Source organism: Callorhinus ursinus, unplaced genomic scaffold, assembly GCF_003265705.2.
Source record: "Callorhinus ursinus isolate GAN/ISIS: 27379988/994484 unplaced genomic scaffold, GSC_fseal_2.0 scaffold14, whole genome shotgun sequence".
NCBI classification, from domain to species: domain Eukaryota; kingdom Metazoa; phylum Chordata; class Mammalia; order Carnivora; family Otariidae; genus Callorhinus; species Callorhinus ursinus.
Genome location: NW_027397076.1, coordinates 677436 through 702675, shown reverse-complemented (window position 1 = coordinate 702675; position 25240 = coordinate 677436). Strand labels below are relative to the sequence as shown.

Below are 25240 nucleotides of genomic sequence, written 5' to 3'. Positions count from 1 at the left end.
ACTTGATATGCCCAACCTCAGGTGGGATAAAAGAAGGGACTGGACAAGCAGGACCCTGAGGCAGGCAGGTCCACACCAGCGGTAGAGCTGGGTGGACACCTTCCCTACCTAACACTCCTTTACCCATCTGACAATAACCCCTGATTTTCCTTGCATTTATCCTGCTTTGGGGGGTGAGCCTGTGACCTGATTTAGCCCATCAGCATGCCCCACACCCTTGCTCATACTGATTGCTGATCCAATTCAGGCAATGAGAGTCTCCCAAAACAAATGGGTAAAAGAAACGTCCTGTCCAGCGACACTGGGAGTTGGAAGAATGGTCAAGCCCGGAGGTGGAGTCATCACCTGGAACCTGAGAATAAAGCCAACTCAGAGGAAAGCACCTCTGTTGAGAGACTTGAGTCCTTCCCTGGATCCAGCCACGCCCACAGGGACATTTCAGTAATGTCAGCCAATAAATTGTCCTTTTCCAGTGAGCTATTTTGAATTGGGATTAGGTCACTCCCAGCTGAAAACATCCTGACCAATACTGAAGAACAGGGGGGAAATACGTTCTCACGGCTCCTCAATACCTCGCAGGGAAGCCTAATGTCAGGCAAGGTGTCCCAGGAGAGAAATCCCATACCTTTTGGTGAAACTTATTGACTATCTTTCTGGTGAGCAGGATGGGGCCATGGTGGTCATTTTATTTACTATTCGCAGTTACATTTTGGGAATAAATTCAACAACTTTGAATGCTTCTTTTAGCATCTCAGCATCTCACAACCATAAAAGCAAATTAAACAGAATCCAATATTCCACTCAGCGCAGAGGGAAAGCTGCACATGGTGAAAAGAGCACTGAACCAAGAGTCCGATAATCTGGTTTCTAATCCTTATCCGATCACTAACTAGCAGTGTGTTCTGAGTTCAAATCATCTGCTTCTCTTAGTCTCAGTTTCTCAGTCTGCAAAATGAGTAGTGTTACTACATCCCCTTAAAGCACCCATCCAATTCTGGACTGGAAAGCCCTCTAAAATAGGGATTCCTAATCTTTGATAGGACCTAAACCCCAGAAAAACACACAGGTGCACAAAAGCATAATTTTGCACAGAGTTTCATGGGGTTCACAATGCTAGAAACCAATCTAGATCTCCAACCTCTCCATTCTACGGTAACGAAGGCACTAGCTTCTTCTTGAATTCCTTTGGTAATGGGGAGCTCACTACCTTACAAGGTAGCCAAACACGACTGAACTGCTCTAGAAAAATGAGTTTGTCTTCATATGGAACCAAGAGCTTCAAACAGTAATTTCTACCTATGAGTCCAAATTCTCCAGAGCAAATCTGAAAAACCCCTCTTTCTCCTGTGTGTGGCATCTCTTCGTTTGTCTGAGGGCTGTTTCCAACTTTTAAATGCAAATAATTCGTGAGGAGAAATAAAGAGGATTCACCATGCCAATTATGTTACAGTGCATTGTTAGAAAACTATGTCCTTCCACCTCATCCGAAATATGCCAACCACCCAAACATAGATGCCAAATTCCAAATAAGCACCGCTGCTATTAATCTGCATGATCTAGGTTTCGCAGAAAGAGCATTTATGTACAAAAATATCTCGAAAGAAATGGCATAAAAGAGCCCTTCATTAAGTATCAGAAGACTTGGAGTAGTATCTGCCTTCTCCTCCAACTACCTGTGTACGGTTGGGCAAGTCACCTAACCCCTCTTTGAGCCTGTTTCTCATCTGTAAAATGTGACCAAACCTACCTCACAGGGATGCAGTGAGGATTAAATGATACAACGTTCATAAAGCTTCCAGCCCAAGCCTGGCCCCACAGCAAATTCTCAATCAACACCAGTTCCCGGGCTTAGCAAGTAGCGCGCTTCTTTCGATGCGCTCGGCGCTCTGTCAGGAGCGGGATTCCCCTTCCCCGAGCCGGAGCCTGCGCTCTGGGCTCGACTGAGGCTCCCTGGCCGCTCGCGCTTTTCTCTCCTTCTCCAAGATGGCGGCGGTCGGCGGCGCTGAGGCGGGATCCGGGCGAGCCGAGTGAAGGTAGCGGCGAGCGGAGCCCCCACGAGGCCGGCCTGGGCCCCCTCCCCGAGGCGGCAGCGGCCCCGCCCCGCCGCCACCCGCCGCTTGGGCCCGCGACACCGCCGCGGGGGCGCGTCAGGCCCGGTGCGGCCTAGCCCAGAGGCCGAGCCGGGGACTGGAGTAGCGGCCGCAGTCCGCCCCCGGGAAGGGGCTGGAGCGGGCCGCCGAAGGAAGGCGGGCGGGAGCTGTTCAAATGGGGAAGGCGGGAAAGCTGCGGGGCCGGGAGGGGGCGTGCGGCCGCCCCGGGGGCCTGCGGGCCGGGGCCGCCCCTCCCCCTGCCGGGGCCGTCTCCGCCCTCGGGGGCGCCGGGAGGCCGCCGGGGCCGCGGGGGCCGGGTCGGGGCCGCGCTGCGGCTCGGGACCCGGGGTGCGGGGTCTCCGGGCTGTCAAGGCGAAAGGGCCCCGGGGTCGGGGCGGCGGGAGGGCCCGGCCCTCGGCTGGCAGGAGAGGATGCGAGGAGCTTTCTTCTTTGCCTCTTCACAGAGCTTTGTTGAACTAGCTGTTGCTGCAAAACGGCCGGGAGAATCCCCTTGGTTTGCGTGGGGACCGCAAAAATGGTGGTCCTGGGGGCTCTCTGTGGAAATAACCCGGTGTTGTGTGTCCTTTTTGCGGGCGACCCAGTTGGAACGTGCCTTCGTAGTGCGATCTTCTCCGTACAGGCCCGTTTCCCCCCACAGCTATTACTTGTAGATTCACTTTATATCATGCACCATCTCCCCCTCTCTCTGCCGGTTAAGCAGGTGGCTGATTATATTCCCTTATAGCAGAACAAATAAAAAACTCAAAGGAAAGCCTGTTGATTGGACAAAGCTTGTCAAAATTTGTACTGGTGGTTTTTTGGAAATGTGTGTTGTCAGCCGATCTGTGCGGTGGTCGTGGTTCCGTTTAGCTGCCATGCAGTGATAGGATTCAATCCCCATCCCAGGCTGCCGGGATCTCTGCAGCTTCCAGAGCTGGCAGGGGCTGTGAGTGCTGCATAGGTAGGTTCCCGGAGAAGGGAGTGGCAGGAATTCGGAGTATCTGTGTTCTGAGATTGGAGGAGATCTCTACAAAAATGACAAGACAGCACCTGCACTATCCCAGAAATAAACAACAACAGCAACAATTTAAAAAACTGCCGACAGCTGGATGTGCACCTTCCTTTCTTTTCCTGCACGGAGAGGCGATTTGAGTTCGTGGAGGGAGTGCTGGAAGAGAACTCGGACTCTTGAACAAGGCTCTCATCCCGGGCTAGACCCGGAATTCAGGATTTTGCTTACTGCTCGGATCAGGGGGATTAATTTGTTCTCTCTTTTTCAACGCTCATTTACATTCTGGAATGAAGAAGCTTGTTAACGATTGCTGGGGCTCAGATGACCTCAAACAAATCACCTTCTGAACCTTTTTTCCCCCCCAATAATTATCATTTGGACCTGCGACATAAGAAAGTACTATACCTGCTGATTTTTGCTTTTTCATTCATCACTTTGGTAAACCCGAAAGCTGTTGCCTGAACAAAATGTGGACACTTCTCTACACGTGGAACAGCAGCTCCACCTTCCCTTTTTCATATCCTGAAGAGTCCCAGAAGAGCCATTTAACATTTTGCACATTGCATAAGTACGCATTCTTTGTGATGGCATGTATCTGGCCTCCGTACGCAACATTAAATAATGAACTTTCGCTTATGTTGTCATTTCTTAGCACACTGAGAGGAACATAATTGTAAAACTGTCCCTGCCTCTTGAAGTTGACAACATTGAATTTGATGGAATTCAGGAGAATGGGATTTGACACCTGTTTAACTTTTGCCAACATTTAATGTAATTATGGCCTCTGCTTTCTCATGTGAAAATCAAACCTAACATTTTTTACTTTCGTTAATCCCACAATCTGCTGCCTAACCCTGAACTCTGAGTTTATCATGGATAATATGCAAGACCTGGAAGGAATATCAATGGGTCATCTGATCCTATATAAATGTTGTCCTAACTCTGCCTTTCTTCCACACTGTTGCTTGAGACTTCTTTATCTGGTTTCATCTTTCCTTTATGAGTCAGCAACCAAAACTAACCCCTGAGCTGCAATAATGTCTTGATTTTTAAAGAACCTAAAAATTCAAGGTCCATAAGTCTGCCCAAGCTGTGAGTGGCATAGTCCATTGTGTTTAATTTTAGTTTTTTAAACTCTTAACTGTTCCAGTTCTTTAGCAAATCGGCCTTGCCTTCAGGCCCCACTCAATTTTTTCTCTACAGGTTATTTAATCCTGTAATTTATAAAACACTTTTCAGTGTTTTTATGGAAATTTAAACAGCAGCAGGCCTAATTCCAATACATAGTGCTCACACCAGCACGTGTTTTCTGTGTTGCCTGTGCCTCTGAAGATCAACTGATTTCCTGTTCCCTTTCACAACTTTTTAAATCCACTGGTGGTTTTTCAAAGCAGTTACGAGACCATGAACATTTTTTTCATAGTTCAGAAGTCACATCATGGCTTTCTTTCTCATACTGTCTCCGGAGGTACTTATTCCCTCTGTGACTGTTAGATTATTCAACTCTGTTTTATGTTAGTTTTGATGTTACTCAAAAGGAGGCTGGCCTGTAAGTCTCAGGGCCTGCCTTTGCTTCCTTTGGAAGTGAATTTTCTTGTTGACAACAGATTGATGGCCATGTTTATGACAATAAATGTTTAAGATTGTTTCCTTGTCAAACATTCTTAGCCAAAATTCATCTGGCATGAAAACATTTAACTTGAGGTCTCAAGTTGTTGTATTTCTTGGCATTACCAGCCTATGAAAACTAACAGGACCTATATTTTTTCTAATAAAGTCAGTATATTGTGGTGCTAGTGAAAGGGCATACGATTTTCAAATGAATGGACGTGATTCCCCATGACTCCCCCCTTCCTTCACTACTTTTGGAGTCAGCACCACTTGTGTGGAAAGGGGAGGGCAGTAACTTCTATTTGAGAAAGTTGAGAATGCTGGAGCATGAAAAACTGGCTACATGATATACATTACCTTGTATTTCTACATGAGCTCTGACCTTATATCCCCTTCATTTCCTGTGAAAAGCCCTGGGAGCAAGCAGTTCTCTGGTTTATCACTAAAATAATTGAATCCATTTGGTTTCTTTACTTCACTCTAGATTCTCTTAACTTTGACCAAGTCCATTCTTCCTTCTCCTTCTCAGGGAAGTGGAGAAATGCTTTTTTATGTTACTTTTCTTTACGTTCCTTGTAAACCATTCTTGGTAATGCTTTTTCTCTTTGTTCAACTTAGGCATGTCTGCGCATTGTATTTTATCTGACTTGTGCAGTTAAGTCTTTTTTCCTTTCGTTTGTTGTGAATGTAACTCTTAGGAGAGTTTCCCTTGTTAATCAAATTTTCTTTGATAAGAATTACATACTTCAGTATTACCCATACCCACCTGAAGGGACTGGCAATGTCTCACTGAAGAGCCCTTCAGCATTTCTAAATCCCCATATAGTGATGAAGGTAAAATAAAATGTAAATAAATAACCAATCCATTCACCTTGTAAGCATTTCACTAACCGGATGAGAACATTTTTAATATATTTAGAATGTCATTCTTAAATTTCCTGCAAAGACTTCCTACAGGATTTGTGACATTGCCTGTCCTTAAAGTATTTGAAGAACCTTACCTTAGAGTACAATCTGTGGCTTGTCATTGTCAAAGTCAGTGACAACTTGGATGTCCAAAAAAATTTTTTTTAACAAATTCAAAATAATATTTAGAACATTTAAATTACAGTAATTCTTCAAATCAGTGAAAATCTTAATAATCATAAAAACTCACCACCAATGGACAAATGATAATTCTTCCTTATTTTCACCTAGTCTTTAAGAAAGGCCTGATAGCCTTGAAAGCTGTCATGTGACCAATATAAGAAGTGTCCTTGCTTTTACACTTCCACAGTTTTGAGCAAATTCATATAAACAAAATGCATGCCAAAAAATTACACTCTAAATGTCTTTAATATCCCTTTAATCTTATCATTTCTGTTTAAACTGCAATACAATAGATTTTAGCCTGTCACCGAGCCACATGGTAGGATTTTATGGTCTGGAATGTTTGCTGTAATCTGTCTTCCTCTGCATCCTGCTTTATCTGTGCGTTTTGTAACTGTGATTGAACTTATCCCTCTGACTTAATGTCAGTATTTACCATCTCAGTGTTGTCAGTCCTGTTGGCATTTCAGAAATTCTCATTAATTTTGAGATATTTTTTATTATATGGGGGTATTTTATATACTTCACCAAACCACAGTTCTAACTCATAAATCACATCAAATTAAGCCCAGTACACTTCCTGCAGTTTCAACCCCAGTATATTTGCAAACAGAATGAGGAGGTGACAAGACACTCCTTTATTTCTTGCCGCCCTTCCAGCCTGCCCTTGGATCACTACGCATTTCCATCTGGAAGGTTGCTTCTCCACAGTGATTTCGCATTACAGGAGGGTTTTCCTTCTTTGTTTCTCAGACCTGGTCCTGTAGACGGGAAGGAGCCTGGACACAGTGACACATTCACAAAGGCCCTGCAGGACCGCCATGGCTTATGATGACTCCGTGAAGAAAGAAGGTATGACCCCTTATTCTGAGAAGCATTCTAAAGGGGGTGTCCTCTTCAATCCTTGCAGCCCATGGACACAGAGACCAGGACTGGCCATCACAGCCTGGACTCCCAAGTGATGGCCTAGAGCAGTATTATGACACTCAGCCTCCACATCATCCCCAGACTGGGCCCATGGAAGCGAAAACCAGGACAGGGTTCCAACATGAGAGTCTGAAATATAAGTCTCTGTAGTCTCTTGGGGTGATCCCCTGCAGCACTCCTGGTCCTTGCCAGCTCCAGTGTGCAGGAGCCTGGGGATAGGAATCACTTTTTGGACTCCCACAGAGCAGCACAGCACGTGAATCCTTATTCTTTTCAGCCTTACCTCTGCAAGTCTGGGTCCACCTGCCAAATCACAACTAAGAAACCATGTCTGAGGATGCACACTGGGCCTTTGCATAGCGTGGAAGCATTGTTTCTTCAGGTTTGGTTCTTGTATTTGCAGCCAGGTCATCAAGAAATACTCTTGTCCCCCTCGATCTAGCCCTATATTCCAATGGACTTGTTGAAACATTATTTTAACTTGGAAATGGAGGGACTGTTGCATTACATATGTGGTGATTTGGTTGTCACTTACTTGCCTTTCTCCTTCCCTTTCCCAAACGAACCTGGCTTTCAGATTGCTTTGATGGTGATCACAGCTCTGAGGATACAGGACTAGCCGCTGGCCGAAGCCAACGAGAAAAGAAACGTTCTTACAAAGATTTTTTAAGGGAAGAGGAAGAAATCGCTGCTCAGGTCAGAAATTCTTCCAAGAAGAAGTTAAAGGTAAATTCTAAACATGTGAATTAGGAAAGTTTTTAACTATCTCACGTCCTGTTTCCTAGCACTTGAAGAAAGAAGCATATTTTTAAAACTTTAAAAAAATAAACATCGTTCGCTGTCTATTTTTAATATTTCCTGTGTTTTACTTTGTTTTCCAAAGTCAGAAATCAGAGAACAAAATTGGTTCCAAACTGCTTTTGCCTCATCATCTTATTCAGTGGTCAATTCTTCTTCCTCTTCAATTCCAGGATAGTGAGCTTTATTTCTTGGGGACGGACACGCACAAGAAGAAGAGGAAGCACTCCTCTGATGATTACTACTATGGAGGTAAGGAGGGGAAAGGGCAGCAGGTGGGATGAACACATCACTGGTTCTTGGAGTCGGGGTAGGGGAAAGGGATCCAGATGTTGCTGACTCAGTGGCCTATTTAACAGGACAGTGGTTCTTGTTCTGAGTGCCGATAAACCAGTGTGAAGGAGGAGAGAGGTGGAGGGCTGGTATTTTGGAGGATTCAGCATAGAAGAACAGTCTTCATTTGTGATACACCAGGTACCAGGTTCCTTCTCCCCCCAATCATCCACTTATCTTCTGCCCATTGTTACCTAGCATCCCTTTTGCCATATGTAGTCCTGGGCCCTCTGGCCTGCACCTGTGGGTTACTTCTCAGTCCAGTGCATAGCCACTCACAAGACCAGTTTTTCTTAGCTCTCTTATGTGCATAGCTGATGAGACTAACCCTTTACTAGAATGGGCTTGTCCTGAACACAGAAGCAAATGACACTCTGTCTACAGTGTAACCTAAATTGTAACTGCTCGTAATCCCACAGCTTAGTCCGTTCTTCTGGGTCTACCCTCTCTGGTTACTGTGAAGACTCAGTGAAGAGAAGCAACTTTAGTGGCAAGAACTGTGTCCAGGGTCAGGCAGCATTTACCGAGCCAAGAAGCACACGGGCGTCATCAGGAAATCAGTGGAAGGGCCTCCCCTCAAATCATTTCTCTGAGCCTCTTCCTCATGTTAGTTGAGTGTTTTTTGGCGCGAGAGGAAACTTGTTGGAAGTTGGTTTGTCGTGTGGACATTACTTCTTTTGATTATTTCCAGACCTTTCGTCTTTGGAATCGTCACAGAAGAAAAAGAAGAAGTCCGGCCCACAGTCTACCGATACAGCCATGGACCTGTTGAAAGCCATCACTTCCCCATTGGCCACAGGTTCCAAGCCCTCCAAAAAGACGGGGGAGAAATCCTCTAGTTCTTCAAGTCATTCAGAGAGTAAAAAGGAACACCACAGGAAGAAAGTAAGCGGAAGCAGTGGGGAGCTGTCCCTGGAGGATGGTGGTTCCCACAAATCAAAAAAAATGAAACCGCTCTATGTGAATACAGAGACACTGACCCTCCGCGAGCCCGATGGCTTAAAGATGAAACTGATTCTCTCACCAAAGGAGAAGGGAAGCAGCTCGGTTGATGAGGAGCCTTTTCAGTACCCCTCTCAGCAAGCGACTGTGAAAAAATCCTCTAAGAAATCAGCTCGGGATGAGCAAGGTGCTTTATTCCTAGGTCACGAGTTACAGAGCTTTCTGAAAACAGCCCGGAAGAAGCACAAGTCCTCCTCAGACCCACATTCCTCTCCCGGCCCCGAAGCCTGTGGGGCGGATGGCTCCCAGTTCCCAGAATCCCACAGTGCTAACCTTGATCTTTCAGGACTTGAACCTATTCTAGTAGAATCGGACTCGTCCTCTGGTGGGGAGCTAGAGGCTGGGGAGTTAGTCATCGACGACTCTTACCGGGAAGTCAAGAAGAAAAAGAAGTCCAAGAAGAGCAAAAAGAAGAAGGACAAGGAGAAGCATAAAGAGAAGCGGCACTCCAAGTCCAAGAGAAGTTCAGGCCTTGCAGCTGCCGCCGTGGGGGACGTCGCGGTGGCACCTGGCCCTCCTCCCAGCATCCCCCACACTGGAGCTGCTGCCCCTGCCCAGCCACTGCCCAGCCTCCACACAGACGGGCATAGTGAGAAAAAAAAGAAAAAAGAGGAGAAAGACAGAGAAAGAGACAGAGGAGAAAAGGTAAACCATATTTTTAAAGTGTGGTGGTAAGAGATGATAGTAGTAAGCAGACTTGGAATTAGGCAGCTGAGGTGAACGGCGGGGAGCGTGGTGAGGCCAATCTGATGGGATGACAGGAGGTAAAATGTGGCCAGTGGCCGAGTCTCTCTGGTGCAAAAACAGGAGCAATCTTAATTTTTCCTGGGTTGTCTTAATAGAGTTGTTCTCCCATCGTGCCAAGCGTAGGCTTAGGGATACCGTTGAACTTGGAATTCACGGGACCCAAACCTGGTTTCTTCCACTGAGCAGCACCGTCTGCCTGGGGCAATTGAGAGAGACGAAGAGGTATTCTGAGTTCCTTCTGAGAAACAGATCTTCAAAATTAGGAAAATAATGACCACGTTCCTATGTGGGTGCTTACTGTTTGCTGGGCCCAGTGCTCCAGTGGGTGGAGAGAGGTGCAGAGCTGAGCAGGACATAGCTCCTGACCTTAGGGAGCACGGTCATTGCTGAGAAGGTAAGAAGGAGAAATCAGCCACCTTGGTTTAACTTCTTTTCCTGCAACTCGAGAAATCTTCTAGCAGTTGTACTTTAGGGGCTGACCACTATGTCATTAAAGGTTTTCTGTAAAAAATAAGCTTTTTTCCCCCCCTGCTATCAAAGTAATATATTAATTTTATAGAAATTTAGAAATTCAGAGTCATGGAAAGAAAAAGGTCAAAAAGGTTAGTTTCACCACCTAAGGACAACCGTTTTCTTCCCATGTTTAGAGTTCTGCAAAATGAAATGTCAGATAAAGTCTGAAAGAGGAGCTATGAAGAAGGAGAAAGTCAAGTGTATTAAGGATTTGGGAATGGCGGTTTCACTTCAGTCTGTAATGGAGGTTCAAGTCCTGTCTCCCACTGCAAAGAGTGTTGTTTGTTGTTTTTTTAAGATTTATTTATTTGAGAGAGAGCAGGCATGTACGCGTGTCCCCGTGCGCACACAGGGGGTAGAGGGAGGGTAGAGGGAGGAGGGGAGAGAAACTCTAAGCAGGCTCTGGTGCTCTGTCTGACTGACGAGGGGCTCGGTCTCAGCAACCCTGAGATCGTGACCTAAGCCAAGACCAAGAGGCGGACGCTTCACTGACTGAGCCCCCCAGCACCCCAAAGAGTGCCCTTTAAGTATGTATATCTCAGAAATTAAAAACGAAACTATACCTCCTCAGCCGAGAATGAGTGTGAGCATAAAGAACTGGATAGTCAAAGACTAGGTCAGGTTTTATTCATTTATTTATTTGAAAATTGCTTCATGAAATCATATATATTCTGTGTAAGATTCTTTTTATCCGGAGAACTTCCGTTCTATTAATATATGGTAATGCCATGAACTAATCTTATAGTGCTGAATGCAGGAGGACAGGGTAGTCAGAGAAAGCTTACAGAAGAAAAAGGATTTCACTGGAAGGGAATAGAAGAAGGCAGAAAGATGTTTAGGAAGTAGCACAGCAGAACAAGTGAACTCTAGTCCTGCGTTTTTAACTGCTTGATAAATATTTCCACCTTAATGCCTTGGATTCCTCAGACCCATGTGTCACTGACTAATAAGCTCATCATCCAGCCTCCCGAACCTGCATCTCCTCCTCCATCTGCTTTTATGTCCCCCGTGTCCTTCCAGTCAGCCCAAACTCAAAACTGTATGCTTATAATCATTTTTCTCAACACTTCATTATGAAATTTTTCAAACAAAAAGCTTTGAAATCGTACAGTGAACACCATATGCCACCCAAGGAGATTCTATAATTACTGTTTTGCTGTTTGCTTTATCACACATCTGTCCCTCCATCAATCCATCTTTTATAATGTATTTTGAAGTGAATTATAGATATCATACACTTCACCCCTAAACACTTCAGCTTGCAAATCATTAACTTAAGTTCAGTATTTGTGTTCAGGGTTTGTTTTTTGTTTTTTGTTTTGGTAGAATTTACTTATGCACAAGCGTACACATGTTTACCATTTGGGCGAGTTTTGACAGTTGCACATACCTGTGTGACCAAACCTCTGTCAGGATGTAGACATCACCATCATCCGAAATAGCATTCTCATACCCCTTCCCAGTCAGTCCTTACTGTTCTGATTTTTTCCCAGTCTTACAGCTCATTTTTACATCTCCCTCTTCCCTGCTTTCCCTCTCCTCTATGTCCACTCAAGTGTTGAGCCTGATATTCTTCCTCCTTCATAACTTCCACGTCTTTGTGTCCTCCATTACTACTCCCGCACCCTGGGCCTCATCCCTCCCTGTATTTAATGTCATAAAGGGCCTCCTTTCTGTTTCTTCCCCAATGTAATTAGTATACATTGATGCCAGAATGTTCTTAAGTACGACTTTGATGTGGACAGTCCTCTGGTTCAGCATCTTCGGTGGATCCTTACCTCCTTCACATTAGAGCATAAGCTCTGAGAAGACCAGAATCATGTCTGTCATGCTCTCCACTTCATCCCTAGCACTGAACCCACAGTCTGGCCTGTCGTAGTTAGTCCATAGATACTTGTTGAATGAATAAATATCAAAGTCCAAACCCTTAGTCAAGCATTCATAATTGTCTGGGATTTAGCCCTACACCTCCCTTCTCGCTCTACCCCTTAGTCTGTGTTACACACACTGTTTGGAAACCAAACTTAGCCCTTACAGTCTTACCTCTTCCTTTGCTTGTTTTTTATAGTGATCTTCTTTGTTCTCCTTCATCTACTGAAGCTCTGCCTTCCCTTCAAGACCTAATCAAATGCCACCTCTTCCAAGACATCTTGACCCTCCAGTCAGAATTAACTTCTGACTTCCCATAACACCTTGCTGTGGGAAGTCACTGCACTTACTGTCCCTTGTGTTGGAGTTTTCTTTGTGCATATTCCATTTCCTCTGTTAAAGACTATAAGCTCCTCAGGGACAGTTTTAGTCACCTTACTGCTATCTTCAACTCCTCAATGTCCTTGGTCGGCATTTTGTGATAGATGTCGAATGAATGAATATATGGGTACAAACATAAGTATTGAAAAGGTAGGTCAGGTGCAAATTGCAAAGAATCTTGAATTAAGGATTTGGCAGCAGGCACTCTGGGCTTATGAGCAGGACTTAGTAGATGTGCTTTCAGTAATCGTTTAGGAATACAATAATAGCACTGCAGCGGATGGGGGAGACCGAGGAGAGATTGTAGCAGACCGCCCAGGAGCTTACTACAGTCCGAGGTTCTGAGTACTATAAAAGCCTGATAGGAGCAGCTAAAGAGACAGGAGAGGCTCTGAAGGAAAAACTGACAAGATCTAGCAGTAGGGCTTAGGTCTGGGAAAGCAGAAGCATAAATGAGTATAAAAATGGCCCTTAAAGGGGCGCCTGGGTGGCTCATCAGTTGAGCGTCTGCCTTCAGCTCAGGTCGTGATCCCAGGATGGGATCGAGCCCCACATCGGGCTCCCTGCTCCGCAAGGAGTCTGCTTCTCCCTCTCCCTCTGCCACTCCTCCCCGCTTGTACGCGCTCTCCCTCTCTGTCTCAAATAAATAAATAAAATCTTAAAAAAAAAAAAAAATGGCCCTTAAGGTTTTGAACCTGGGCGCCTTGGAAAATAAAATTATAATCTCCTCCAGTGTAGGACTTATTTATAATTCCCCCATGTAGCTAGCAGTTGCTAGTAAAAAAAAAGTACTTTGATTTATAGCAAAAATTTTACTAGGAATCGGTATTTGATCATGACTGTCCAAACTTCAGGTAGTCATACTCGGAATGTAATCATTTATTTATCCAACAAGTATTTATGGAACATATACCATGTTTTTTAAAACCTGACCTATGCATAAAAATTTCCTGTGGAGTTTGGTTTTTGGGTTTTTTTAGAGCAGGCACAAACGTGTATGCACAAGCAGGGTTTGGGGGTTGGGGCAGAGCGAGAGAGAGAATCTCAAGCAGGCTCCATGCCCAGCGCGGAGCCCAATGCGGGGCTCCATCTCATGACCCCGAGATCATGACCTGAGCCAAAATCAAGAGTCAAACGCTTAACCAACTGAGCCACCTAGGTGCCCCATCCTGTGGAGTTTAAAAAAAAATCCTTCCCTTGATTGTGTTTCAGTAAAAAAGAACTATCTAAAAGTCCACCAAAAGATAGAAAGGAAGGCTTCAGGAATAGCGTTCCCCCCAACTACAGCGAGCAGAGATGGGAAAGCCAACTGGTAGGAATGCTGAAAGCCTCTGTGTGCCCTTTCTACTTTGGGTCCTATGACCAGGACTGGAACAAAAATAGACAAGCAAGAAGGATGGCTGTTTTTGGAGAAGATAAGTCAGGTTAGATTTTAAGATATAACTGTCAGGAGATTCAGCATATCTGAGGTTAAGAGTGTGGGCTGGCGAGTCAAACCACTTGAGTTCAAATCCTGACTGTGCCAGTCACAAACTATGTGCTGTTGGGCATGTTGCTTAAGTTCTCCATCTAGAAAGTGTGGATGACGACAGGCCTACCTGATGGGGTTGTTAAGGGTTAAATGAGGTGATAATAGATGTAAAAGGGTTTATTTAGGGCCACAGTGTGCCAAGGCCCTCTGCGGCCCCAGCGAACTCACCACTGATATTTTAAATGTATTTTCAAGAGAAACAGCAGTGTGTGGCATCGGTCGGACACCTTAGGAACTACTAGCTCGAGGTAATTCACAGTTGCAACATCTTAACATGTTCCATTCCTTTCAATAATGCCATGTCTTTTCAATGCTGGTCTGCAGTGATGGCTGTGGTAAAAAGCCAGTACCACATGAAAACCCACATGGGCACCCAGCTGAGTTCAGGAACTCTGGCTTTGCACATTCGTGAGCATTCGGTGAAAGTTAGTTGTTAAAATCATCATCACGGGAGAAGTTCCAGAGAGCAATGGAAATGCAAGACCCGGAACTCAGTAGAGCAGTTGGAACTGGGGTGAGAGCTGGAGTGTTCCTTTGCACCAAATGAAATCTGTGAGCGGGGAGGAGGGAGGAGAGCCCAGAGCAGAATCCCGTAGGGCGCGCAGCTTGGGGCACCGGAGAAGGAAGGGGGGAGCAGTGGTGTGGGAGGAGAAACCAGAGAGCGGCCAGTGTCACAGAAGTGAGGGAGCAGATGGTTCGAGAACAGACTGGACTCCAGTAGAGAGGATGAGGAGCTCCAGTGCAGCAGGGAGAATGGGAACCAGCCTGGCCGAATCCACGCAGGAGTGAGAAGTGGAGGCAGCAGGGATGGAAATTCTCACTGGAGACTCTTTATACAGGCAAGGGGCCTGGGCTCTGTCTCCGGGGAAGGGTAATGCTCTCAGTGCTGAGTTTTGTTTGGGGAGGGGCTTTTTGTGGTTTTATTTGTTTGCTTGTTTGTTGGTTCGTTGTTGAATCCTGCTCTCTGAGAAGGAGTAGAGCAATCAGCTGGTAATACCTTGATGATGTCCCCTTTAAGATCATCCCAGTGGCGTGGAAGTCTTTGTATTGGAGGAGCAGGATCCAGTAACATTGCAAAGATACCTTACTTCGGGTTTTACTAAATCAATAAAAGCCCATTCACCACTACTCAAAATAATATCTGTGATGTTGCCACTTCAGAGGCATGCCTCCAATTATCAGTATGTTTCCAGAACGTTCATGTTTCCTCTAAGCAAGCTGAGTCCAGCCAGGTGGCCTGGTATCTGGCACACTCACGTTGTTGATCAAGTGATACCCTGAAGTCTCAGCTATAGCTAGACTTGTGATGGTATTGCACACGTTCTCCCTCTGGTAGAACCGAAGTTGAGTGACAACAGTGATAAATGGTAAAAGTTAGTAGCTACCATCTAATGTGTGCCTGCTATGCGTCTAGGCATATGACATCCTAGGCATTTGGCATTTCTAACGGTTTTCACTGATAGGTATCAGTAGCCCCATTTGTCAGAGGAAGAAACTGAGAAGAAAAGACACAGAGCTGGAATTTTAATAGAGATTTCTTGAAACCCACTCCCATAGTCTTTCAACTATACCACATGGCCTTCTAAAACTTTGAGAGGTGGTCGTCCAGTGCCGTGCGTCTTCGTCAAAGCTAAAAGTAGGTTCTGGGTCAGAGGAAACTGACGCCATGTGCTAGTGTCTGAGATCCATCCCACTAAGACATACAGACATTGTTTCTAAGTCGAAGAGGCAGAGTATGATGAAGTGCAGACAGCGTGGGCTCAGGTACCACCGACCCGGTCCTTGTTCTAGTCTGCTGCTTACCAGCTTTGTTCTTTGGTGATGCTTCCTCACAGCTCACTTGCAAAACACAATTGTTTTAGATTAATAGCAGATACATGGAACATGCTCCGCACAGGGCCTGGCCCCATAAATAGCTGTGGTTACAATTACTGTTTTTTATCCCAAGTTCTTCAAAAGCGTAAAGTATGCTTGGAAACATCTTTTTAAAGCTTTTTTCTCATCTGGTTATTTCACATATTAGACCAAGCAAGGAGCCTATGCTTTTATGGATTTGTTTTTGTTTTGTCTTGCTTTATAATACAACACCTACCTTGTAGGAAGCAGACTGCAGTTATCTCACCTGTTTGGACAACCGTGAAGATCTAGAAAGAAAACGGGGTCTGCAAGGAGCAGAAGCAAGTTTCCTGCGGCTCTTATGAGCGCTTCCTGGGCGCTGGGGAAAGGAATTGCTGGCCAGAGATGAGTCACATGACCTCCCTGCCCCTGTTCTGTTCTTCGTAGAAGAGCGAACGAGCACCCAGCCTATGGATTCACACTCTGCCCTTTTCACACACAATTCTGAGACTTTATTATCCATCTAGTGCATATTTCTTCTGAAGTCACTTAAGTTGTGCCGGGCACTGGCCAGGTGCTATGGATTAAAGATGCGTAAGATGGCGTGCCAGCCGGCATCCTGTCAGCCCAAAGAGTGCTCTGGGTGTAGGAAGAGAGGTCGGAAAGTATTTCAGTGAGTCGAGCCTTAGTGCAGGCACGTGTGGAGTGCCGAGGGAGTACAAGGGAAGCCTGGGTTGTCAGAGGTTCCCTCAGGTGGGCCGTATCATCTGAACTGAATCTTAGGGCCAAATAGGAACTATCAGGTAGAAATGAAGAATCGGTATTTCATTTGAGGAATGAAAGGTGTATGTGAAGGTACTGAGATGCCAGAAGGCAAAGGATGTTCAGAGAACCACAGGAAGTCCAAGCGACAGAAGTAAAGCTGGCAGAAGGTTAGAGTGAGCTCGTAAAGGCAGGCAGAGGTGCTGCAGGCCTGCCTTCTAGGAAAGGGTTGTGGAGTTGAGTCATAATTAGTACATTACGACAAGAACGGCTATATCTATGGTTTGTAATATGTTCTAAGCGCTGCCCTAAGTGTTTTATCTGTGGTATATCAGTGAATTTTCATAGGAACCCAATGAGGTGCAGACAGTATCATCTCCATTTCACAGAAATAAGCTCAAAGAAGTGAAAGAACCTGCCCAGGGCACCCTCCTGTTTCAGGGGCAGAGCAAGAATCTGAACCCAGGTCTTTGTGATTGCACAATCCATGCTCTTTCCACTATACAGAAAGGTTGTTTAAATTATATTCAGTGGTGGGGGGTGAGGGGATGGGTTAGCCTGGTGATGGGTATTAAAGAGGGCATATTCTGCGTAGAGTACTGGGTGTTATGCACAAACAATGAATCATGGAACACTACATCAAAAACTAATGATGTAATGTACGGTGATTAACATAACAATAAAAAGGAAAGAAATTATATTCAGTGGTGTATTATGAGAGACAACAGAAGTATAGAGTATGTTTTAGAAAGATTTCCATTCAGAATGGTTCAAATAAAAGCTTTGGTGTGAAAACCTTACTTCTCTGGTACCCTTTCCTTTAACCAGATCAGATTTAGGGATCTCAGTCAAGTTAGTTCAGAAGAACATCAGATGGTATCATGGTTACGAGTACGGGCTCTGAAGCCAGACCACCTGCATTCAGATGCTAGCCCTGCCACTCCTAACACATATGACTCTGGAGCTCAGTTTCCTCGTCTTTAAAATGGCAGTAATGTGGCGCCTGACTGGCTCAGTCAGTAGAGCATACAATTCTTAATCTCTGGGTTGTGAGTTTGAGCGCCATGTTGGGCAGAAAGGTTACTTTAAAAAATTTCTAAGTTGGAAAGATAAAATGGCAGTACTAATGGAATTTACCTCATAGGGTTATTGTAAGGTTTAAATGAATTTCTACAGGTAATGCTTTTATACAGCATCTCCTACATAGGATTAATATCAATGAGGCAATTGGATTCTTGTCATCAGAAGAAGAAAGCCAGTTTTTTGTGGGGTTTTTTTTGTTTTCTTTTTGTTTTATTGGGGGCGGCGGTGCAGAGGGAGAGGAAGAATCTTAAGCAGGCTCCACACCCGGTGTGGAGCCCTATGCGTGGCTCAGCCTTATGACCCTGAGTTCATGACCTGAGCTGAAATCAAGAATTGGATGCTTAACCAACTGAGCCACCCAGGAATTCCTTGTTTTTGTTTTTGTTTTAAGGTTTTATTTATTTATTTATTTTAGAGCAAGAGATAGCTTGTGGGCGTGGGCATGAGGTACGGGAAGGATAGAGGCGGAGGGAGAGAGGATCTTGAGCAGACCCTGCACTGAGCATGGAGCCCAACACGGGGCTCAGTATCACGACCCTGAGATCATAACCTGAGCCGAAACCAAGAGTCTTAACCAACTGAGTCAGCCACCCAGATACTCCAAGCCAAGTTTTATTTTTAAGCTTTACAAGTTATGTTTTGCCTTAGGCCCTAAATGTTTTATCCTTTAAAAAATGTTCTTAGACTAGAGTTTTGAGTGGGCTTGAAGAGGGATTTTCATCAGATTGTCAAAGAGTTCTATTTCCCAAGACTTAAGCATGACTGCTTTATAAAGAGCATTATTAAGAAGTTACTCTTTGAACGGTCTTGATACTGTGGTATATGTCATCAAACACTTAAAAGGAGCTTCTGGCTGCACAATTACAACATTGTGAGTCACACTTAGTAAGTGGATTTGTTGGCAGTCATTTGCTAGTAATAATGAAGTATCCAAGTTTTTGAAATAGTACCTTTGTATTAAGGGGAGTCCTGTTACTCCAGATGTAACCACTGTGATTCACTTGCAATACTGTGTGTTTTCTTGCATTAGAAAGTCTAGAGTGGAATTACGGGCCTTGTCTTTGGAATCATGTAGAAATGTTTTGTATGCAAAGAGATCACCCATTATTTGTATATTTCTAACTACTAAACTACATTTAGAAAAATCTCTGTGCCCTGGAGAAAGTTGAACCCTTCAGTTTGCATTCCAAACTTTCAGTCCACAGAGGGGAGTTGCATTGTGCACAGTGGTTAGGTTCTAAGATCAGCACATAAGGTGAGGATTTTAAGTAGTCCACGTTTCCCTGAAAATCCCTTGGGAAGGCTGGCTTCACAACAAAGGCTGACAGACTCTGAGTCCGACAGAATGTCAGCCCAGTGCAGCTGGTTTCTTCTCAGCACCAGGTGAAGTCATTGGCATAGGTTCAGGAGCCATAATTATTATTTTTTTAATTATGTTAACTACAAATATCAGAATCATATTTGAGTCGTGAGTTGCACACACTAAGAGAGACCTTTAGGAACTATCTAGGAAAAGCAGATTTATGCTGTTTGTCACACTAGCGCCAAAAAATAGGTTCATGGAATCACCCAGACTAATCAATCCATCTCTCTCTCTCGCAAGTGGCCAAATGTAGAACTTACATGAACTCCCGTCTGTGCAGCGCCACTCCATTGTATCTGGGGCTCAATAAAGGGGATTTGAAAGAATCAAACCTTAGTTAGAACCCTTGGAACATGGGCGCCTGGGTGGCTCAGTTGGTTAAGCGACTGCCTTTGGCTCAGGTCATGATCCTGGAGTCCCAGGATCGAGTCCCGCATCGGGCTCCCTGCTCACCAGGGAGTCTGCTTCTCCCTCTGACCCTCCCCCCATCTCATGTGCTTTCTCTCTCATTCTCTCTGTCTCTCAAATAAATAAATAAAATTTAAAAAAAAAAAAGAATCCTTGGAACATTTGTGGATATGCAGCTGCTCCTAAATTAATAACAAAGATGCAGCACCCAGTACTCACTTCTGTAGCATCTCAAAACAGGACTGCCTTCACCAGAACACCGAAACTAGGGCCCTCACTATTTAGATGAAATGGTTAAAGTAAAGGCCTTGCTGCTGTTTTCTTTATCTGGTTGAGGTCAAGTGATTTTACCCTATTATCCATCACCAACATTCCTTATTTAAATTTAAAAAAAAAAGGGGGGGCTTGTATTGGCTTTTTGGAAGCCAATACAAGAACTCACAGTTTTCCGTTGTAGCCTAACAAATTACCACAAATTTGGTAGTTCAAAACAACATCCACTATTATCTCATAGCTCTGTAGATCAGAAGTCCAGACAGGGCTCAACTGGGTTCTCTGCTTGGACTCTCACAAGACTGTATCAAGGTGTTGGCCAGAGCAGGGTTCTCTTGTGAGGCGAGAGGTCCTCTTCAGGCTGGCAGCAGCTTCGGTTCCTTGCAGTTGTAGAACTCTTGGCAACTGTTTTCCTCAAGTTCAAGGCCAGCAGGAGGGTGTCTGCTGTTGTGTCTCATCTCTTTCAGGGGCTCATCTGACTTACCAGGATAAGTCAGGCTTACTCAGGATGCTCTCCCTTTTGATTAACTCATTCAACTCTCTAGGGACGTGGGGTGCCTGGGTGGCCCAGTCGGTTACGCATCCAACTCTTGATTTTGGCTCAGGTCATGATCTCAGGGTTGTGAGATGGAGCCCCACATCAGGCTCTGCACTCAGTGCGGAGTCTGCTTCAGATTCTCCCTCCCTCTCCCTTCCCCCGCCCACTCGCATGCGTGCATGCTCTCTCTCTCATATAAATTAATTAATTAATTAAATCTAAAAAAAAGAAAAAAGGTCAACTCACTGGGGACCTTAAATACATCTGCAAAGTCCCTTTTGCCATATAACAACAATCACGGGAGTGATATCCCACCATATCCACCAGTCCTGCCCACACTCACTGGGAGGGCATTATGCAGGGTGTGTACTCCAGGGGGTGGAAATCTTGGGATTCTGCCTATCAGAGAAATAACACTGTAATAATGTTACCAAGTACCTCCTGAAGTGCCAGATACTGTTTGATTAATTCCCACCTCCGAGTTAAATGGTATTATCCATGTTTCACTTACCGGGAAACTAAAGCTCCAGGAAATGAAACAGTTTGTGTTGCTAATAAGTAGTATGGTGAGGATTCTAACCTAGATCTTGTGGCATCCAAAGTCCAGGCTCTTTCCATTTTGCTATATTACCTTGCTAAATCCTGTCACTCTACCCTTCCTGCTTGTGAAGGTGTCATAATACAGTGAAGAATAAACATGCTTCAGGTAGCACAAAGCAGTTTGTTGAAGTGAGAGAGGATCATCTTACACTGACTACCAAAGAACTGTCTTCAGTTATTTATTTACTTCTCACATTGGACCACAAGAATGTGAGTAATAAAATAATGATAAACTACAAGTAACAGGAAAAGCAAGATCAGGAAACTTAGAAGACTAGAAATCAAAACCAGAGGAACAAAACAAATCATACATTTGGCTGTTGGCTTTCTGGTCCCAAAGTAAAGGGAAATTATATCGTTCTTTTTTTCAAAGACAAGAAAAATAACCCAGGAGAGGGTATAAGGTTTTCTCAACATGTAGTCCTCAAAGAAACATGTAACATGGGATTGTATGTAGGAAGAATGAATGGCTTTCCAAGTAATTATCAAGTAGTTACAGCAACTTGAAAAATCTAAAAATAATTTAGCATGTGATTTTATTAAATAGATATAATTACAAATGAAATACAATTAAAAATTATCCTGTTTAAGAAGCTGGTTAGGGGTTTAGAACTCTTCCCTTGATGAAAAAGTATAGGTCGCTTTTCTGTTTTGTAACCATGGATTCAGGGTTACCCGATTTGTGTTCTAATGAAGTCTTACCCTGTTCTATTTTTGTCTCACTAGCCAAAAAAGAAGAACATGTCAGCCTACCAGGTGTTCTGTAAAGAGTATCGCGTAACCATCGTGGCTGACCATCCGGGTATAGGTAAGAACATTTCCGGTCTTCGGTTTTGTCACTTTCCATTTGTATCTCTGCAACAGTGCGGTTAATGCAGCTAATCAGCAGGCAGCTTCTTCCTATCTTTATAACACACATCTCATTTGTCCCCTCGGCTCTGAAGTCACTTTAGATTTTGTCTTCGTCCACCCCATCCATAAAAGAGATAAGCTTTCTGTTTATAGCTTTTAAACTGATAAAATGGGGAACTGAATAAAATTAAATGTTCTGAAGCATAGTACTAAATCCTCGGTTGTTTGTTTCCAAGATCCTACAGCTGACCTTTTCCTTAATCTGGCCCTTGGGTGTGAGTTACAGCGAGAAGACTTACATTGCTCATATTTGTCTCTGTGTCAGAAGTTAGTGAGGTGAGAAAAACACTCCGCCACAGACCTTGACAAGTCACTTCACCTCTACAAATCTCATTTGCCTAATGCGGACGATAACTTCCCAACCTGCACATCAAGGTTGTTGTGAGGCACCCATGAAGTACCATAAAAGATCTGAGTGCTTTATAAAGCATGACCTTGCTGTACAAATGGAAGGGCAACACTGCACATCTAGAGGACTGCGCAAGGGAAATTCTTTGGTTCTGTGCTCTCAAAACTCGGTAAAAATCTAACAGCTTTTGTCAAATTCTACAGAACAGGTTTTCTTTAACCTAAGTTGATAAGCTCTGTAAAAATGAGATCGAATTAAAAGACACCAGAAAGATGTTTAAGGGGTAAATCCCTGGAGAATAGATGTGTGAGAATTTGAGCCTGTCTCGTGACCACTAAAAGAGCCCCTTCCCTCCCTAGAGAAAAGAATTAAGAAAAGTGATGGGGTTTTAGTTTGGTTTTCTGAAAGAACCTTGTGCTATTTAAATCTGAGTGGAAAATCCTTTTTCTAGTTTTTGCTCTTCTCAATCTTCTCTTTGGTTCACAGTCAAGCCTTTACTGTGTTATGTTTTTTTACTCTTTTATGCCAGATTTTGGGGAACTTAGTAAAAAACTGGCTGAGGTGTGGAAGCAATTGCCAGAAAAGGACAAACTGGTGAGTACACTTCCTTACAAACACAGTTTCCATTGCTTTATGCCTTCCAAAATGTGTCATTCTCCTATAGCCCATCCAGCCAATAGTGAAAACAGCGGGGGGAAAAAAAAAATCACAAATCAATAGAAAATGGTTTTGCAGAGGGCGTTAACACTGGCTGGTGCCAGTTTACTCTAGTGAGGATTCAGCTACAGGAAGGCTATCTTTTCTAGCCTCATCTAGTTATTTTCCAACAACCTTACATTGGAGCCAAAAGCCGACCTAACTTGGGCAGTGATTAAGGGTGAAAGGAGAGTCTAAAATCAGCCCTTTCCTGCAAACAGCAACTAGTGAGACCAGATCTGAGAATGGAGAGAGGTCACCTGCCTCCTGATTACTGCCCACCAGAAAAATATGGGCTGTGCTCACTAGGTGAGCTGCTTGCAGGTCATCCTCCTCATCGGCTATTACCAAATAATGTACCCCACTGTCAACAAACCAGGAAGGCAAAGGTAACTAATCCTGTCGGAATCATTCCCAGTCACTCTCCAATCAGGTGATGTGAAGGTGGTCTGGGAATTCATCTGGGTGAAATGAAAATATTTGTCACCCAGGTTAGGTTATTTTTTGTTCCCATTCCTGTGTCATTGTCATCCTCTGATTGGCGTTGCCAACCAGCAGGTCAAAAGACCTGTTTGAACCCCATGGACAGCGTACTGAGCCACACGTTTACCCCATGATTTTACATTTCGACCTTCGAGTGATCTCAAAATCCATGCCGAGACCTGCCTGTTAGCACAGAGGAACATTTAGAGTCCACTGCTAAGATGTCACAGTAGTCAGCGTCTGAGGCCTGCCTGTTCAGTAACTTTCAGCTTCTTAGTTGCCGTCCAGCCCCTGCCCTCCCCCCTCCAGGCTTCCCTTTTTTTCCTTCACTCTCCTCTCCCATAACTGCTTTCCCTTTTATGTCTTGTCGTTTCATTTATCATCATTTATTTGGTCCTGATCTGACTGCAGATTTGGAAGCAAAAAGCTCAGTATCTGCAACACAAACAGAACAAAGCAGAAGCTACAACTGTGAAAAGAAAAGCATCCTGCTCAGAAGTCCCCGTGAAAGTGAAAGGTAGTGATTGCAACCCTCTCTTCCCTAGAGCGTTGTGAATCTTGTTTCCTTACTAGGAATCGGGAGAGCAGTCTGTTCAGAAGCGGATCTTGATACCCAGATGTTATGACCGAATATTGCAGGTTGCAAAAAAAATTTAGAAAATGTAAACCAGAAGTCAGCAAACTTTCTGTAAAGGGCCAGAGTAAATACTTTAGGTCTTGTTGTCCATACCACACTCTGTGTCACATATTCTTTATTTTTTCTACAACCATTTAAAAATGTAAAGCCAGGGGCGCCTGGTGGCTCAGTTGGTTAAACATCTGCCTTCGGCTCAGGTCATGATCCCAGGGTCCTGGGGTCGAGTCCCGCATCGGGCTCCCTGCTCGGCGGAGAGCCTGCTTCTCCCTCTCTCTCTCTGCCTGCCTCTCTGCCTGCTTGTGCTCTCTCTCTGTCAAATAAATGAATGAAATCTTTAAAAAATAAAAATAAAAATGTAAAGCCATTCTTAGCTCACGGGCTATACAAAAACAAGTCATGGGCCAGATATGGCCCACAGTCCATAGTTTTGCTAATGCCTGGTATAGCTCATAAAAGGGGGAAAAGCGGGAAGAACATTTTTGTGGTGTTCCAGGCCATAGACAAGCTTTATCTCTCTATTTCATCTCTGTTCTCAGCTTCCTCTGCAGGAGTACTGTCACCCCAAAAGAAATCCCCGCCCACTACCTTGCTGTTGCCGTCCTCTCCAGCCAAAGCCCCTGAGACAGAGCCCATTGATGTCGCTGCTCATCTACAGCTGCTGGGAGAGTCCCTAAGCCTCATCGGACACCGCCTGCAGGAAACTGAGGTGAGTATAACTAACTGTCAGCATAGCTGGTTTCTGGTAGGTTGTGAGTCCATGTACTCCTTCCACGTGCATCCATTGAGCAACTACTGCTGTGTGCTAGAATGTGCCAGGTGCTCAGGAGAGAGTGACAAAGAAGATATATGCTAGTAAAAACGTCTAGAGATTTGGAATCTTCCTACTGGCTCTCAAAGTTTACGCTTACACCATCCTATTGAACAATGGCACCAAAAGGAGTTAGAATCTCCTATAACTTTTTTTCCTAGTTTTTATTGAGATACAGTCGACATATGATCCTGTAACTCGTTTTGATTTTTTTTTAAATGACATGGGAAAAATGAATATAAATCCCATGGAAGTTTTATTCACTTGTACTTCTAAGATGGTTGAATTTTTCTGCACATTTCCAGTAAGGTCTCGGAGAGACAGAGTAAACTGTATAGGGGATTAAGAGTGCCTCTACTTCTTTGAAAATAGGTAGCAAGGGGCACCTGGGTGGCACAGTTGGTTAAGAGTCTGACTCTTGGTTTCGGCTCAGGTTGTGATCTCAGGGTCTGAAATCGAGCCCCACATCGGACTCCGCGCTGAATGCAGATTCTGCTTAAAACTTTCTCTCCTTCTCCCTCTGCCCCTTCCCCCGCCCCCCGGCCCACATGCTCTCTCTCATGCTCTCTAAAATAAATAAATAAATCTT

General features: G+C 44.5%; 1 protein-coding gene across 5 annotated transcripts in view; it reads left to right on the top strand.

The window, feature by feature from the left end:
• Positions 1–1940: 1940 nt before the first annotated feature.
• The window catches only part of HMGXB4 (HMG-box containing 4), a 30630-nt gene continuing 7330 nt past the window's right edge, over positions 1941–25240 (top strand). For 2 of the 5 annotated variants that reach the window (XR_012380615.1, XM_025881709.2), the window contains exons 1-9: positions 1971–2033; positions 6556–6654; positions 7307–7455; positions 7701–7779; positions 8552–9507; positions 21493–21574; positions 22557–22621; positions 23618–23723; positions 24380–24549. Coding sequence is in view for 4 of the 5 variants with exons in the window: in XM_025881709.2 (XP_025737494.1) it covers positions 6624–6654; positions 7307–7455; positions 7701–7779; positions 8552–9507; positions 21493–21574; positions 22557–22621; positions 23618–23723; positions 24380–24549 (1638 nt within the window). In the remaining variant the exon portion in view is untranslated. Of the gene's footprint in view, positions 2034–6555; positions 6655–7006; positions 7112–7306; positions 7456–7700; positions 7780–7886; positions 8002–8551; positions 9508–21492; positions 21575–22556; positions 22622–23617; positions 23724–24379; positions 24550–25240 lie in introns of those variants that run through there. The other 3 variants (XM_025881710.2, XM_073900326.1, XM_025881711.2) reach the window with 3 other exon arrangements.